This window comes from Oryx dammah, unplaced genomic scaffold (genome assembly GCF_014754425.2).
Source record: "Oryx dammah isolate SB20612 unplaced genomic scaffold, SCBI_Odam_1.1 HiC_scaffold_27, whole genome shotgun sequence".
Lineage (NCBI taxonomy): Eukaryota > Metazoa > Chordata > Mammalia > Artiodactyla > Bovidae > Oryx > Oryx dammah.
Window position 1 is genome coordinate 15,454,147 of NW_024070211.1, and position 13,027 is coordinate 15,467,173.

Here is a 13,027-nt window from a genome sequence, read left to right on the forward strand (position 1 = left end):
CATTTCCTTGGGGGGACAGCATCTCTGATCCATCCTGCCTGGCACAGAGGTGTCCACCTGGGCCCCCCCGTACCTCATACTTATTCCTACAATGGCAATTATGAAATCAAATGGATTTGCTTAAAAATCTATCTCCCTTCTTTTGATTGCACCCTCCTTTAGGTGAGAAATCACATTTTGATCATTGTGGTTAATCTAGTAACAAGCACAAAGTAGGCTCTCAAGAAAAATAAAAACGCAGGTTAGACTGGATGGTAAATGGTCTGGGTGAGGACAGAGTGGGAGTCGTTATTTCAGGGATGTGACCAGGGTGACTCTATCTTTAATGCAAGGTCACATGGTCCATCACTACATTTCTGTGCTATAAGAGCTTGGTCTTCTTCCTGAGACTGATTAGTCTGGCTTCCAGGGCTGCTGGCAGATTTCCGCATCAAAGATTGCCTTCAGTAGGCAGAGCTGGGAGAATTTTAGCAGCAGGGAGAATCTAGCCCTAGGGAATACTGATTCATCCTGTTCATATAATTTGCCTCATAAGTAATCTGCTGGATTATTACTTTTTTAATCTGCAAGATTTATTCTTGAGTACCACTCTTAATGGCAAACCTTTCTTGGCTCCTCTCCCTCAGGGTAGATGGTGCCTCTGTGATCCTCCGGGGCTCAGAGCTAACATCTACGACAGGCTGTACTCATCTGTCTCTCCAGACCCTGCCCACCTGGGAGGCAGGGCCCATGTCTTATTTATCTCGGCACCCCCGGAACTGGCAACATAACCGACGCATATTAGTCAACAAATGTCTGTTGAGTGATGAGAAAATAAACTTTTCACTTCCTCATCTCCCTGTGTGGTTCTTACATGCCTCTGGCTAGCCCCTGTCCTTTTTTGCTGACTCTTAGAGAATTTCAAAATAGTGTAACTGCCAAACCTCCACTGCCTAGATGAAGAGCTATGATTTGGTACCCTGAGAATCATGGTACCCATTGTGAAGAAGGTCTTATTTGGGATTGCCCTGGCGGTCCAGTGGTTAAAACTCTGTGCTCCCACTACACGGAGCACGGGTTCAATCCCTGGATGGGGAACTAAGATACGACATGACACATGGTGTGGCCAAATAAAAGAAAATTAAATGATGGACCATTTATATGAACAAGGTTCTCCTCTTAAGAAAAAGAAGGTCCCATTTATTTCCACTAACATGGCTTCCTTCTTTAAAGCTGGACAAGAAGCATGAAACAGAATCTGGAGCTGAAGAACATCTCAAGACTGTAGAAAAGGGGAAAGAGAGATCCACAGCTGACATCTTATCTTGCCCATGGGAAATAGGAGAGTGTGAAAATTTCCCCCTGACCCATCGTCCTTCTGAGTTTTCTGGGATAGGATCCTTCCTCCTGGAGTGCTTACCTGGTGCAATGAGTGGGTGGGTAGCCACGGTGGGCACCATCCGGCTGAGCCCAGCCCGGCCCTCCAAGCTCCCGGGCACACTGCTGTTGCTGTCTCCTCTCTTGAGTGGCTCTGTCACACTGTCAGTTGTGCCAGACTTGGCACCTGCAGGGGAACCCTGAGCAGTGTTTCTGCCCTGTGATGGGGTAGGCAGAGGCTGGCTACCACTTGGTGTGGGCTTCAGGGCCAAGCTGCTCAGGACAGGCTGGGTGGGGGTAGGGCCCGAGGCTGCTGCAGCTGGTGTCTGCTGTGATCGGAGGGTCAAGTTCTGTACCTGGAAAAGAGGGGTCTGTAGGAGTCCAGAGAATGTGGGTGTGAGCAATGCCGACACATAGTTCAGACAGGGAAGGAGTTAGGGACGGATCCAGGAATGCTAAATGTGAGAGTGAGCTGTTAGATCAGAAAGAAAGAGAGAGAGACAAGAGACAAGGGGCTGAAGGAGAAACCAGGAGCAGAGTTTCTAAAGGAGACAGACAGTGTGCTGGTCATTGGATTCATCTGCAGAAGAAACTAAATTCTGAGCAGGGATGTCTGCCTTGGCTAGGGCAGGCTGGGGCAGGGAGGCCGGGGCTGCTTCTCCCTTCTGTTACCTCCCCTCCTCCCCCAATCTATCAGGATGGGCTGTGTACCACTTAGAAAGAATCATGGCAGGGCATGGGCTTCCCACACTGGGAAAGGCCAGGGCAAAAGTGAAAGTGAATCGACCAGCAAGGTCTCCCAGGTGAAGGATTATCCTGTCCTGAGGATAGATAGGGTTTACACATCAGCACGGGCAGGCTGACTCAACTTGGTCCCTGGCACCCTCTGCTGGACACATGGAGGCTGTGCCAGACTCGCGTCTGACCCCTATCCCTTAGATGGGGCTGGTTCCTCCCCACCACCCACAGAATCTTTACAGCCACAGCTGTGTTTGTGTGCTCCCAACAGAAAGAAGGGACCTAGGACTCATCCTTGCTCCCTCTTCCATGCCGTTTTTCCTGATTCCTAGAGCTGCTAACGTGTAATCAGAGTGGAATTTTCCTCTTAAAAAGCAATGACATCAGAGCTCATCCTGGGGAGGGTAAAAGGTAGTGAGGGCCACCGGTTCTGGCAATCACACTTGCTCCTGCCCTGTGGTCAGGGCCCGAAGCAGGGTCCGGAGTGGCCGAGGCCTTCTCAGCGAGGAATCAAGGAGTGAGTCTAGGGGTAACGGGACGCCGTCTCCCACCTGCTTTCCTGGAGCACCCCGAGACGTTCAAAGCTCTTCCAGGGCTCAGGCCCAGACCCAGCATCAGTGCCCCCATGGCAGGGCTCCCCACCCCCCTGCCCACCCACAAGCATGGAATCCTCACCTGGGCAGGGGTGGGGGGCCGGGCGGGGGAGCCAGTGCCGAGCTCAGGCTGCACGGTAGCGACGGTGGCCGTGGGCGTGAAGATGAGCTGAGGGGACAAAGGAACAGTGCCGCCTAGGCTCCTAGCTACCTGCACCAGGTTACCTGGCTGGGCCTGGAATCACAGGAAACGAGGTGCCTTTTACCTGCCCAGTGTGGGCTCAGCCACAGGACACGACAGCTCAGCCAGGGAGCAGACGGGGGTGGGGGGAGGACGTGGGGGAGGTGGGAGAGGGAGAGAGTCCAGGGGTGCCTCCTGAAAATCTCAAGAGGCCCCTCAAGTCCTGATCCAGGCCGGGCAGGGAAGGGCCAGAGCTAGGGTGCTGTCCTGGGGCTGCACCAAGTCAGGTGTACTTCAGAAGCCTCTGCTAAGAGCTCACCCCAGAGAAGGGACCAATAATGATGGCCGGACACCCTCAAGTCCCTCTCTGCAGCATCCTGGGGAGCAGGGCCCCTGGGCTAGACAGATACCCTGGAACCATGTTCTAAATCTCACCTGCAAGTTATGTGGCAGCCTGGATGGGAGGGAAGTTTGGGGGAGAATGGATACATGTGTATGTATGACTGAATCCCTTCGCTGTTCACCTGAAACCATCACAACATTGTCTGTTAATCAGCTATACCCCAATACAAGATAAAAATTAAAAAAAAAAATCTAACCTGCTCTGGACTCTAGGTGTGGGTCAGAACAGGACTTTCTGCCAGAAGGGATCAGATTAGATTTTTTTGGCCATTTTTTAGTCAAATTTAGATTAGGGTGTGTGTGTGTGTCTGTGTGTGTGTCTGTGTGTCTGTGTGTGTCTGTGTGTGTGTGTCTGTGTGTGTGTGTGTGTGTGTGTGTGTACATGCATGACCAGAGACAACAGTGCTAAAGGAACCAAGAGGAACCAAGCTGTACTCGTGTCTACATCTCCTTGCACGGTGCGCAGGGACTGAGGGTCTCTGTGCGACACTCCCACCTTTGCGAGTCCAGCTCTGGACATGTATATGACAGCACATCTGCCCCTCTGAGCGAGAGCACCCCACTTTGGGGAGGGAGGTGGCCAGGCTCCAGGGCTCCAGCGGGGGCAACTGAGCCAGAGAAGGGGTGGGGTAAACTGAAGACAGAGCAGGTGTCGGTGGTGTCACATGGGCTGTCTGGCTCCCTGGAGAAGTGGAAGTCTGGTCCCCATGGGTGTCTGAGGCTATTCCCCAGGAATGGAGCTGCACCTCAGTGAGTTCAGAGTCAAGAACTGGAGCAGAACCAGAAAAGCTCCCAGTGTCAAGCTCTGGCCACAAAAACTAAGCAAGGGCTGGGGCCGTACAGCCTTCAGGATGGCATGTCAAGGAGCTGGAGGGAGAACAATTCAGAGCAGGGCTGGGAGACCGGACTCAGAGTGGGCTGAGCCCAGTCTAGACCTAGACCTGCCTGCTTCCTTGGGTGAACAAATGCTGCTGCTTTCCTGGGAAAGTCTGCTTATTTTAGGAACCCCTCAGCTTCTTATGGGCCTCTGTACCTCTTAGGGACAGGTGTCAAGGCGGGACTCTAGGTATGTGTGTGGAGGGCTGATACCGTCCTGAGTGCATTCAGCCCAAGCAAGCCCACCTGATGGATGTTTGACTGGGTGGCCCTGATGGGAATGGAGGCCCGGCTGGGAATGCAGCGGTGGCAACACAGTTTCTGGAGCTGGGGGCCGCCTTCACCACCTGGGCCGGAATGCACTTTTGGCCTTGCACTAGTGGCCAATCCCTGCAGGACAGTCCCAGCGGACTGAGACCCCACTTTCGCAGGGTACTCGGATGTTTGTGCAGTTGCTTGTCTCACGTGTCTGAGGGGACAGACCACCTGGGCACAGACCCTTGGGTCCCCTACTGTAACTAATTTTAGAGAGTGGTTTCTGATAAGAGGAGGATAATTCTGTTTTTCACTCTCAGAGGGAAAGGAAAGGAGGCATCATGGGTAACTTAATTTTGGCATGGAACCCTACCTTTCTTTGAGTCATGGAGCCAATATCAAAGCTCCCGTCAGCCTTCCAGCCTTTATGTCACCCCTGCTTTCCTACCAACTGTCCGCCTGGTGCTTCTTTCCCACCCTTCTCTAATTGCCACCCTTCCTTAATCGCCCAGCTCCCAACTTCTCTGCCTCTGTCCTCCTGGCTTACCTGAGCCATGGCCCAGGCTGGGGACTCACCATCTGTGCCCGGAGATACATCTGTGCTTGACTTGCAGTCAGGGCTGGAGAAGACGTGTTGCCCAGAAGCACGGCCTGCTGGGTGATGCCCGAGGCTGCAGCCGAGTTGACACTCTGAGCCCGGTTGATGAGCTGGGCTGCTGCTGGGGAGGCAGCCAGGTTGATCTGGGGAGAGAGACACGTGCAGTAGGAAACGGGTGCTTCTGTGACTTAACTCTGCACCCGCATCCACTTCTTTCTCTCCACCTCCCCTGTTCCTTGGTGGACTCAGCCTTCTTTAGGACCAGCTCTGATCCTGGGTCCTGGATCTCCCCTCAGCCCTGCTGCGTCTCTGGCCTGTGTGCAGCGCTGTCAGAAGGACCCCATGGAAAGGGGGCTGAGCCATGAACTGGGAGCCCTGACATTGTAAAGATGACAGGGAGCTACTAACCGAAATTAGAAAGTGGCACACATTTTTTTTTTTTCTGGCAAGAGTAATGGATTCCAGCCATGATTCTACATGACTGAGGATTCACCACCGTTGCATCTGGAGGCTCATGAGCATTTTGGGCAGAGGAAGGAAGTGGCCCTGGAACCGTGGGCTTGGCCTGCTGCTCCCCACCCTACTCACCGAGGATGACTGGGCAGGGGCCTGTGCGGACACACTGCTGCCTGAAGTGCTCCCTTGTCTGTTGGCCACCAGGCTTGCCTGGGAAAGAAGAATCCTTGTCACTGAGGCCCAGATCTCCTCCAGCCAGTCCCTCGGCCCTCACCCTCCACGGGATGCACTGCAGGGCAGTGATGAGGAGTCATGTCCTTACTCTGGCTCATCTACGGGGCCTCAAGCAAGTGCCTCGGCTTCCTCTTTTATACAGTGGGGACTGCTTGCAGGATTGCCGAAAGGCTTACACGAGGCCGAGCATTTACACAGAAGCACTCCAGCTGTCAGCTAGGACCATCACCTATGTTTCCAGCTTTCTTCAGCCCCTCACCTCGCCCCGCTCTATTATACCCTGCTCACAGGCTCCCACATGGTGAGCTGGGCACAGACTGTCTGGAATATCCAGCCTGTGCCCTCCTCTTGACCAGCTTCCTCTCATCCTTCAGTTCCTCCAGCAGACATTCATTCATTCACCGTTCCTCCAGCAGACATTCATTCATTCATTCACTGTTCCTCCAGCAGACATTCATTCATTCATTCACTCAATGTTCCTCCAGCAGACATTCATTCATTCATTCACCGTTCCTCCAGCGGACATTCATTCATTCATTCACTCAATGTTCCTCCAGCAGACATTCATTCATTCACCGTTCCTCCAGCAGATATTCATTCATTCATTCACCGTTTCTCCAGCAGACATTCATTCATTCATTCACCATTCCTCCAGCAGATAGGCCCCCCTCGCCCCAGATTAAGGTGGGCCTCCTTGTTACTCTTCTCTTTGGGACGGCTGGTCAGCACTCTGATATTTAGCTACTTTGCTTTCTTGTCTATTTGGGTTTCTGTCTACTTGCTGTCTCCCCACCACAAGCTCCAGAAGGACAGGGTCTACGGTGCGCCCGGGGCTGACATGAACTCTGGCATACAGTAGGTGCATAAGCATTCTGTTGACTGATGACTGAGCTCTTCTCAGCCACTGAGGGCAGACGGGTGGGCTGCATGGGTGATGGCCTTCTCGCACCCTCAGTCCCCTCCCTGCGGTGCGGTGCTGTGGTGAGGCAGGCAGTCCCTCCTTGAGCAAGGCCAGCTCTGCTCGAGAGCTCTGTGGACCCCGGGGGAGGTCCGAGCCTCCCAGAGCCTCTCCTCATCTGCTGAAGGATGCAGATGACAGTGGTGCCTACTTCTCAGGGGTGCCATGAGGAGGCAGTTAGAGAACGTGTGGGAGGGGCGGGGCACCTGCCTCCTCCCCGGCTTCCTTTGGTGGCATCCTCGGTCTCACCTGCTGCACGGCCGCCAGGCTCTGGAGCTGGGCGCTGCTGAGGTGCTGCTGCTGCAAGGCTGCTGTCTGCAGCATGAGGTGCTGCTGCTGGGCTGCATACATCTGCTGCAGGTACTGGGCCGCTGTGCTGGGCTGCCGGTGCAGGGCCTGCTGGATCACCTGCGGAGGGTGGGGCCAGGGAGGGAAGAGCCCCTTCTGCGGCCAGGCCTGCTCCAACACCTCCCCGCAAATGACCGGTCTGCAATCCCCACTCGCCAGGGAGTAGGGGAGATGGCTGTTTGCACAGCTCCACACGTTCCCACCTGATCTATCTCCATCTCTCTTCAGGGTACACACTCCCTGTTCTGTCTGGATACGGGCGGCACATGCCTCTCCAACAACCCTCAGGTCAGGAGACAGGAGACCTGTGCCACCAGGCCCTATGGCAGGCTTGTTAGGTACCCCTCTCCACCACTCTGCAGCCTCAGATGAGAGTAACAGGACCACAGGGGTGATGATGACAGAGGGAACCAAAGCTCAACAAGGCAGAGAGGGGGAAAGGGATGGGAAGAAAGAGAGACAAGCTGGAAGTCAGGGCCTATTCCAGCCAGCCAAACTAAAATCTGTCCAAGGGCAACACCCTCCTGGCAGGGTCTGCCCCCAGATGCTGAGAGGTCCTACTGGTCCCTCAGGAGACTGTCTCTCTGGCTTTGTGGGGCAGGGATGCTACAGCCACAGAGATGCTACAGGTACAAGGATGCTGCTGCAGCCCTAGGGTGCTGTGCTCCTCTTACTTTCTCCCTCCTTCTCTCCACTGCTCCCTCTCTCGAGCCACCAGCTCCCACTAGTCTTACTGCTATTCCCTCTTTTTGGATGGGACTGGTTGAGCCACACTCTCCCACTCTCCCATTCCTCAAAGCCTCTCCTCCACCCTCAGGAAGAAGGAAACGTGAACGCCTGTCCTCCAGCCCTGAGACCCTGTATCTTCTTCTCTATTCTCCTTTCTTCTTACCTGTTCACTCTCCTGCCATTTTCCCAGGGTGGGGGGTGCCCTATCTGGGCTCTGGCCAGGCTTCGGCCCACTTCCTACCCTTATTCTGCTGAATCCCTTGGCTACAGGGCTGCTCCTGGCAGTGAGCCTCCAGTCTAGCTCTCTTTGGCTCAGAGTGATTTCCAGGGGCTGGTAGCTCTTGGACAAAATCACCTTGGCACTCAGATTGGGGGTTTTATAAAAACAGGCTGATATCACAGATTCTCCATGGGCTCTGGGGTCTCCCCAGATACCCTTTCCACATACCATCTCCTCCATACGCTTCCTTCAGTGCACTTTCCCCTCAGGTTTCTGCTTTACATGCATTCAGTTCTTCTTATACCTTGTTCTCCCCATAATTCTTTCTCCTATTCCCTTTATCTAGCCTTTCTATTTCCCTTAGACTCCTAAAAGCACCTCCCAGCATCCAGATAGCAGTGGTAGAGACAGACTCTTCCTCCCTGGAGGATGTGAATGAATGGAAGTAGGAGGGACCCCACTGGTTCTACTTGGGTGCGGAACACAACTTTGGGTCACTCCATTTGCCAGAGCAGAAATCTTAAATCCCTTTTGCCTGGAATTGTGGTGAGAGGCAGGAGGGGCAGGAGGGCACCTCTTAATGTCAGCAGCTAGAAACGCACTAAAATACTCATGTGCAAAGGGCCCAGGGGAGGAGGCTCTGCAGGAGGCCGCAAGGATGGAAGCATGGTGCTATTAAGTGTGAGGCAGAGACAGCTAGGAGAGGAAAGATTCCAGAGTATCTGATGTGGTCTGCCCTAGCTAGACTTCTCGGGCTCTCCCACCATCTGCTGTGGCTTCCTCTCCATCCCCTAATCTGGGCCTAGGGCCAAAGCAGGGTAAGGACACTCATCTGGTACACTCAAACTGCAATGGCGAAGCCATCAGAAAACACATTTCTCTGCTGTGGTCTTTCTTTTCTGCCTATTTTATCCAGGAACTTCAACCAGACATTGTAGGGAATAAGAACACAGATTTGGGGTGGGGGTGGAGGGTGAGAATCAGGTTCAGCATTTTTGTCTTTACCTGCATGACCCTGGATAAGATCACCACTTTCTCTGAGCCTCAGTTTTCTCAACTATAGAATTGTGCCTAACAAGAACCCTCCTCCCAGCTGGAGGAGAAGATAAATAGGCAAAATGCTTTGGACAGCATGGGGTGCATGGCAGATGGCAGGCAATGTGTGGTCATGACTGCATTTTGGAGGAGTGTGTAGTCACCCAGAAGGCCTCACGGGTGACATTTTGCAAACCACTGCTTTAGGGAATGCAGAAGGCTGCAAAGACAAAGGGTTGTTTGGGGGTCCTTTTTGGTCCTGTGTGTTAGAGACTTAGATTTGTCATGGGGCAATGGTCACTTAGATAGTGGGTCTAGGTGCAGCTGAGCTGATCCTGATCATTTTTTTCTGTTTGCTAGTTTCATTTGTCAGCCCTTAATAATTTCACGTGCATCTCCTCCCCAAACGACCCTGTGGGGTCTGAGTCACCAGGTAAGAAAGGAATTTTCCGGCTCTGCTAAGTATTTCCACTCTCCCCGGACCTCCTTGAGGGAACCCATCTCGCATCACTGCTTCTCCAATGATGCACAGACATCTGCCACTAACATACACCCTTGCGCCCATTCTTGACTTGGCACCCTGGCTGTCTGACCGGACCACGCCAACACGTCCTCCTGGTTAATGAGTAGTCAGGTGGCATCTTACCTGCACAGTCTGCCGGTCAGGAATGCCGCTGTACACAGAAATCTGGGGCCCCGTGGGCCGGCCACTGCCACCACTGCTGCCGCCGCTGCCGCCGCTGGCACTGCTGGTGACGCTTGTGCTGCTGGATGTATGCGGGACCGGCAGCTCGTTCTCCATGGCCTATGGGACGGCACAGTCAGGGTGCTCAGGTAGCGGATGAGCAGGCAGGTGCTGGGAGGAAAGAGGCAGAAGGGAAATGCTTAACTAACTAGAGAACACACAAGTAGGCATCTGTCTCCCCCAGCCTGTGGTGGGACCTCTTCTGAAGCGAGGTCTTGAGCCACCCCTGCCATCAGGACAAGGCTTGCAAGGCGAGACGTGAAATCAGGTCAGCCTGAATCTAAACGCTGTGACCTGTTATTCTGCTTGCGGAGATGAAAGACAGCCACGGAGGATCCCCTATGATGGGGTTCCTTAGGGAGCCCATGTGATCTTAGGGAGCATCCTTCGCACCAGCAACCTTTTCATCAGTGGGGTGGAGAAACTGAACATCAGAGAAATTATTACTTGTCTATATTTACACAGGCAGTTCTTGAAAGAAATGGGATCAAAAAATCTAGAGAGAACAGAATGAAAGAAAGAGGCAATAAAATAAACTGTAGCAGTTGTCTCGTTTGCCAAGACAGAAGAGCTTCGAGTATGTTTAGAGTCTGTTTCCTTCCCAAAGTACTCAGCGAGTGCTCCCCGGTCTATGCTGAGCAGGACACCACGTTGAGCAATGAGGTGAAAACCACAGGCTTTGGAGTCAGAGAGACTTGGGTTTGAGTCCTGGCTCTGCCACTTACCAGCTGGGAAGCCTTGGCAAGTCACACTTCTCTAACCTTCTTTCTTAATCTGGCAGACACAAGACTGTGTGGATTGCTGGGAGGATATTAACGATACAAAGTGCTAAGTGGGGAGTCGAGCATATCCTTATTCACTGGCTGTTGTGCTTATTAAAACTGTCCCCAGCCTGGTTCCCACTGTCCAATTCCAACAGATCGATCCTCTTCCAAGGTGGAACTGGCAGAGTCTCCTGGAACTTCTATCCTGGGCACTAAGGACAGAAGTGCCAGAAATTCCTTCAGGGACCATTGTATGCTTGGGATTCAGAACTGGAAGCTGTGCATCCCTTCAAGGCAATGTGATTGGGAGTGGGGAAGAACTGAGAAAAAGGAAGGAGTCAGGGAAATTCATGCCCAGGTCTCAGGTCAAGTTCCTCTCTTTTTCTTCTTTCATGCTATTCCTAAAAATCCTAATATATATGTGTGTGTATAAGCTTTCCTTCTACCCACTCCTCCCTATATCTAAAAACCACACTTCTTGGTCATTCTATCATAGAATTCAATTCTCTGCTTGAGGATTATGCCAACTTAATAAATGAAGAAAATAATAACATATTGAGAACCTTAGTGCAAAGAACTAAAATAGTCGTTAATAACGCCCTGCCATCTTCTTCCCAACACGCTTAGTTTGGAAGTTGTCAGCATTCCTCACAATGCTGTTCTCAGACTGGGTAAGTTTTACCATGGGCTGCAAAAAGTATGGGTGAAGGCTCAAAGATAGGAAGGTTGGAGGTGAGGAAATCCTGGTTACTCCCAGTGGAAGGCAACAAGTTGAAGTTCAGAGGCCTATGGCTTCCAAGGCAAAGCAAACAATACTTATGACCTGGTCCTTAAGCAGTGATTTCCCCTAGCTTTTTAAAATTTAATTTTATTCTTTTTAAAAAATTTCTTGGCCATGCTGTACAACATGTGAGACCCTGGTGTGCATTTCGGCTGAAGACTTTGTCACATATATCACATTTAAATAATTTCTTTCCTGTATGAATTTTCTGATGTCTACTGAGGTTTGAGCTGTCAGTAAAGGTTTTGCCACACTCAAACAAACAAACAAAACATGTGAGATCCAGTTTCCCAGATCAGGGATTGAACATGCGCTCCCCTGCACTGGAAATGTGGAGTCTTAACCACTGGACTGCTAGGGAAGGCCCTCTCCTAATTTCTACATCTGCTTTTACAGCCACAGGGCAAGGCTGCCCTCCATGAATTCTCTTTGTCCTGAACTACACGCAGCTCTAGGGCTCATTTTGGCCACTCACTTGTTAAGAGTGCTTATGATGATAATGGTGGTGCAGGCTGATGAAACAGCAAAGCCAACAAGTATTTCCTGTGCTCTGCTCAGTTGAAATTTACCTTATGTTCCATGGAAGGAAGGGTTGGCTCGATAAAAAGGGACAGAAGGCATACTTCTGATCTTGCAGAAACTGACAACCTAGTTGTAGAGATGAGTCTCTGTTGGAATTAGGAGGCTTACCAAGCAACAAATCAGTAAATGAGAGTTATGTTCAAACTTGGAATATCCCACAGAATGTCAAAGTCTTTAGTTCAGTGCCCACCTCCCTTTTCCAAACTGTTGATCAGAACTGGGTTTCAGTTCTTGCTTTGCGTCCCACCCTAGGAAATCTCAACAGAAGTAGTATACTTCTAGACATAAACAAAATGAAACAAGGCAGAGGCCACAGCAAATAAAGGAGGGGGCAGTCTACATCCTGAGTGGTCAGGCCTTGGCTTGTGTTTTTGCAGTGGCCAGGGCAGATCTTGGGCACAGTGTGCACTGAATTCTTGATGAGAAATAAAAGAAGACAACATTCTAAAGACAGCAGGGCATTTGTTTATGGAAAAACTGCACAGGCAAGATAGCAGCTGCTCCCCATGTGGGAGAGAGAGAGAGAGGGAAGGAGAAAGAGAGAGAAAGAGAAAGAGAGAGGGAGGAAGAGAAAGAGAGAGAGGGAAAGAGAAAGAGAGAGAAGGAAAGAGAAAGAGAGAGAAGGAAAGAGAAAGAGAAGGAGGGAGAAAGAGAGACAAAGAGAGAGAGAGAAAGAGAGAGAAAGAGAGAGGGGGAAAGAGACTGACTTCAGCAACATGGGGACACAGTATGGTTCCTGAACTCTCTTGCCGTCTGCCCATTCCTTCTGCTCCCAAGCAGCCTCTCCCTCCTCTCTGCTTTGCCTCAATCTTGGCTTCTGCACTCTTCTGTCTTGTTGATTTTTGCCCCAGCCCCTGGTTTTCCCATTCTTGTTGCTACCCCCTCAACCCCATCCTTTCTCAGCCCCGTGCTCACAGCTGCCCTCCCCGCCCCCACCCCATGTGCTCACACTCACCTCTCCTCTTAAGCAGTATTCCCCCTCCCTCTCACCCCCTTGTCCTCCTCCCATGGACCCCGACTGGCTACTCCCGTTACTCAGAGGGCTCCCTCCCTACTCCTCCCCTCTGCTTTCTCTCCTACACCCTCTCCCCGCTGCTCACTCCCCGGGCTCCAGCTCCCTCTTCTCTCTCTTGCGGTCCCCCTGCCTTGGCTCTCTCTCTCCCCCAGGCCTGATCA

At 52.0% G+C, this 13,027-nt stretch overlaps 1 protein-coding gene across 1 annotated transcript in view; it reads right to left on the minus strand.

The window, feature by feature from the left end:
- The window catches only part of PHC2 (polyhomeotic homolog 2), a 119,141-nt gene that overhangs the window by 39,738 nt on the left and 66,376 nt on the right, over positions 1-13,027 (minus strand). Inside the window, exons 2-7 of the mRNA XM_040228087.1 lie at positions 9,626-9,835; positions 6,897-7,055; positions 5,588-5,665; positions 4,978-5,142; positions 2,770-2,856; positions 1,400-1,712 (exon numbers count right to left, since the gene is read on the minus strand). Coding sequence (XP_040084021.1) covers positions 1,400-1,712; positions 2,770-2,856; positions 4,978-5,142; positions 5,588-5,665; positions 6,897-7,055; positions 9,626-9,781 — 958 coding nt within the window. The 5' untranslated portion in view covers positions 9,782-9,835. The remainder of the gene's footprint in view (positions 1-1,399; positions 1,713-2,769; positions 2,857-4,977; positions 5,143-5,587; positions 5,666-6,896; positions 7,056-9,625; positions 9,836-13,027) is intronic.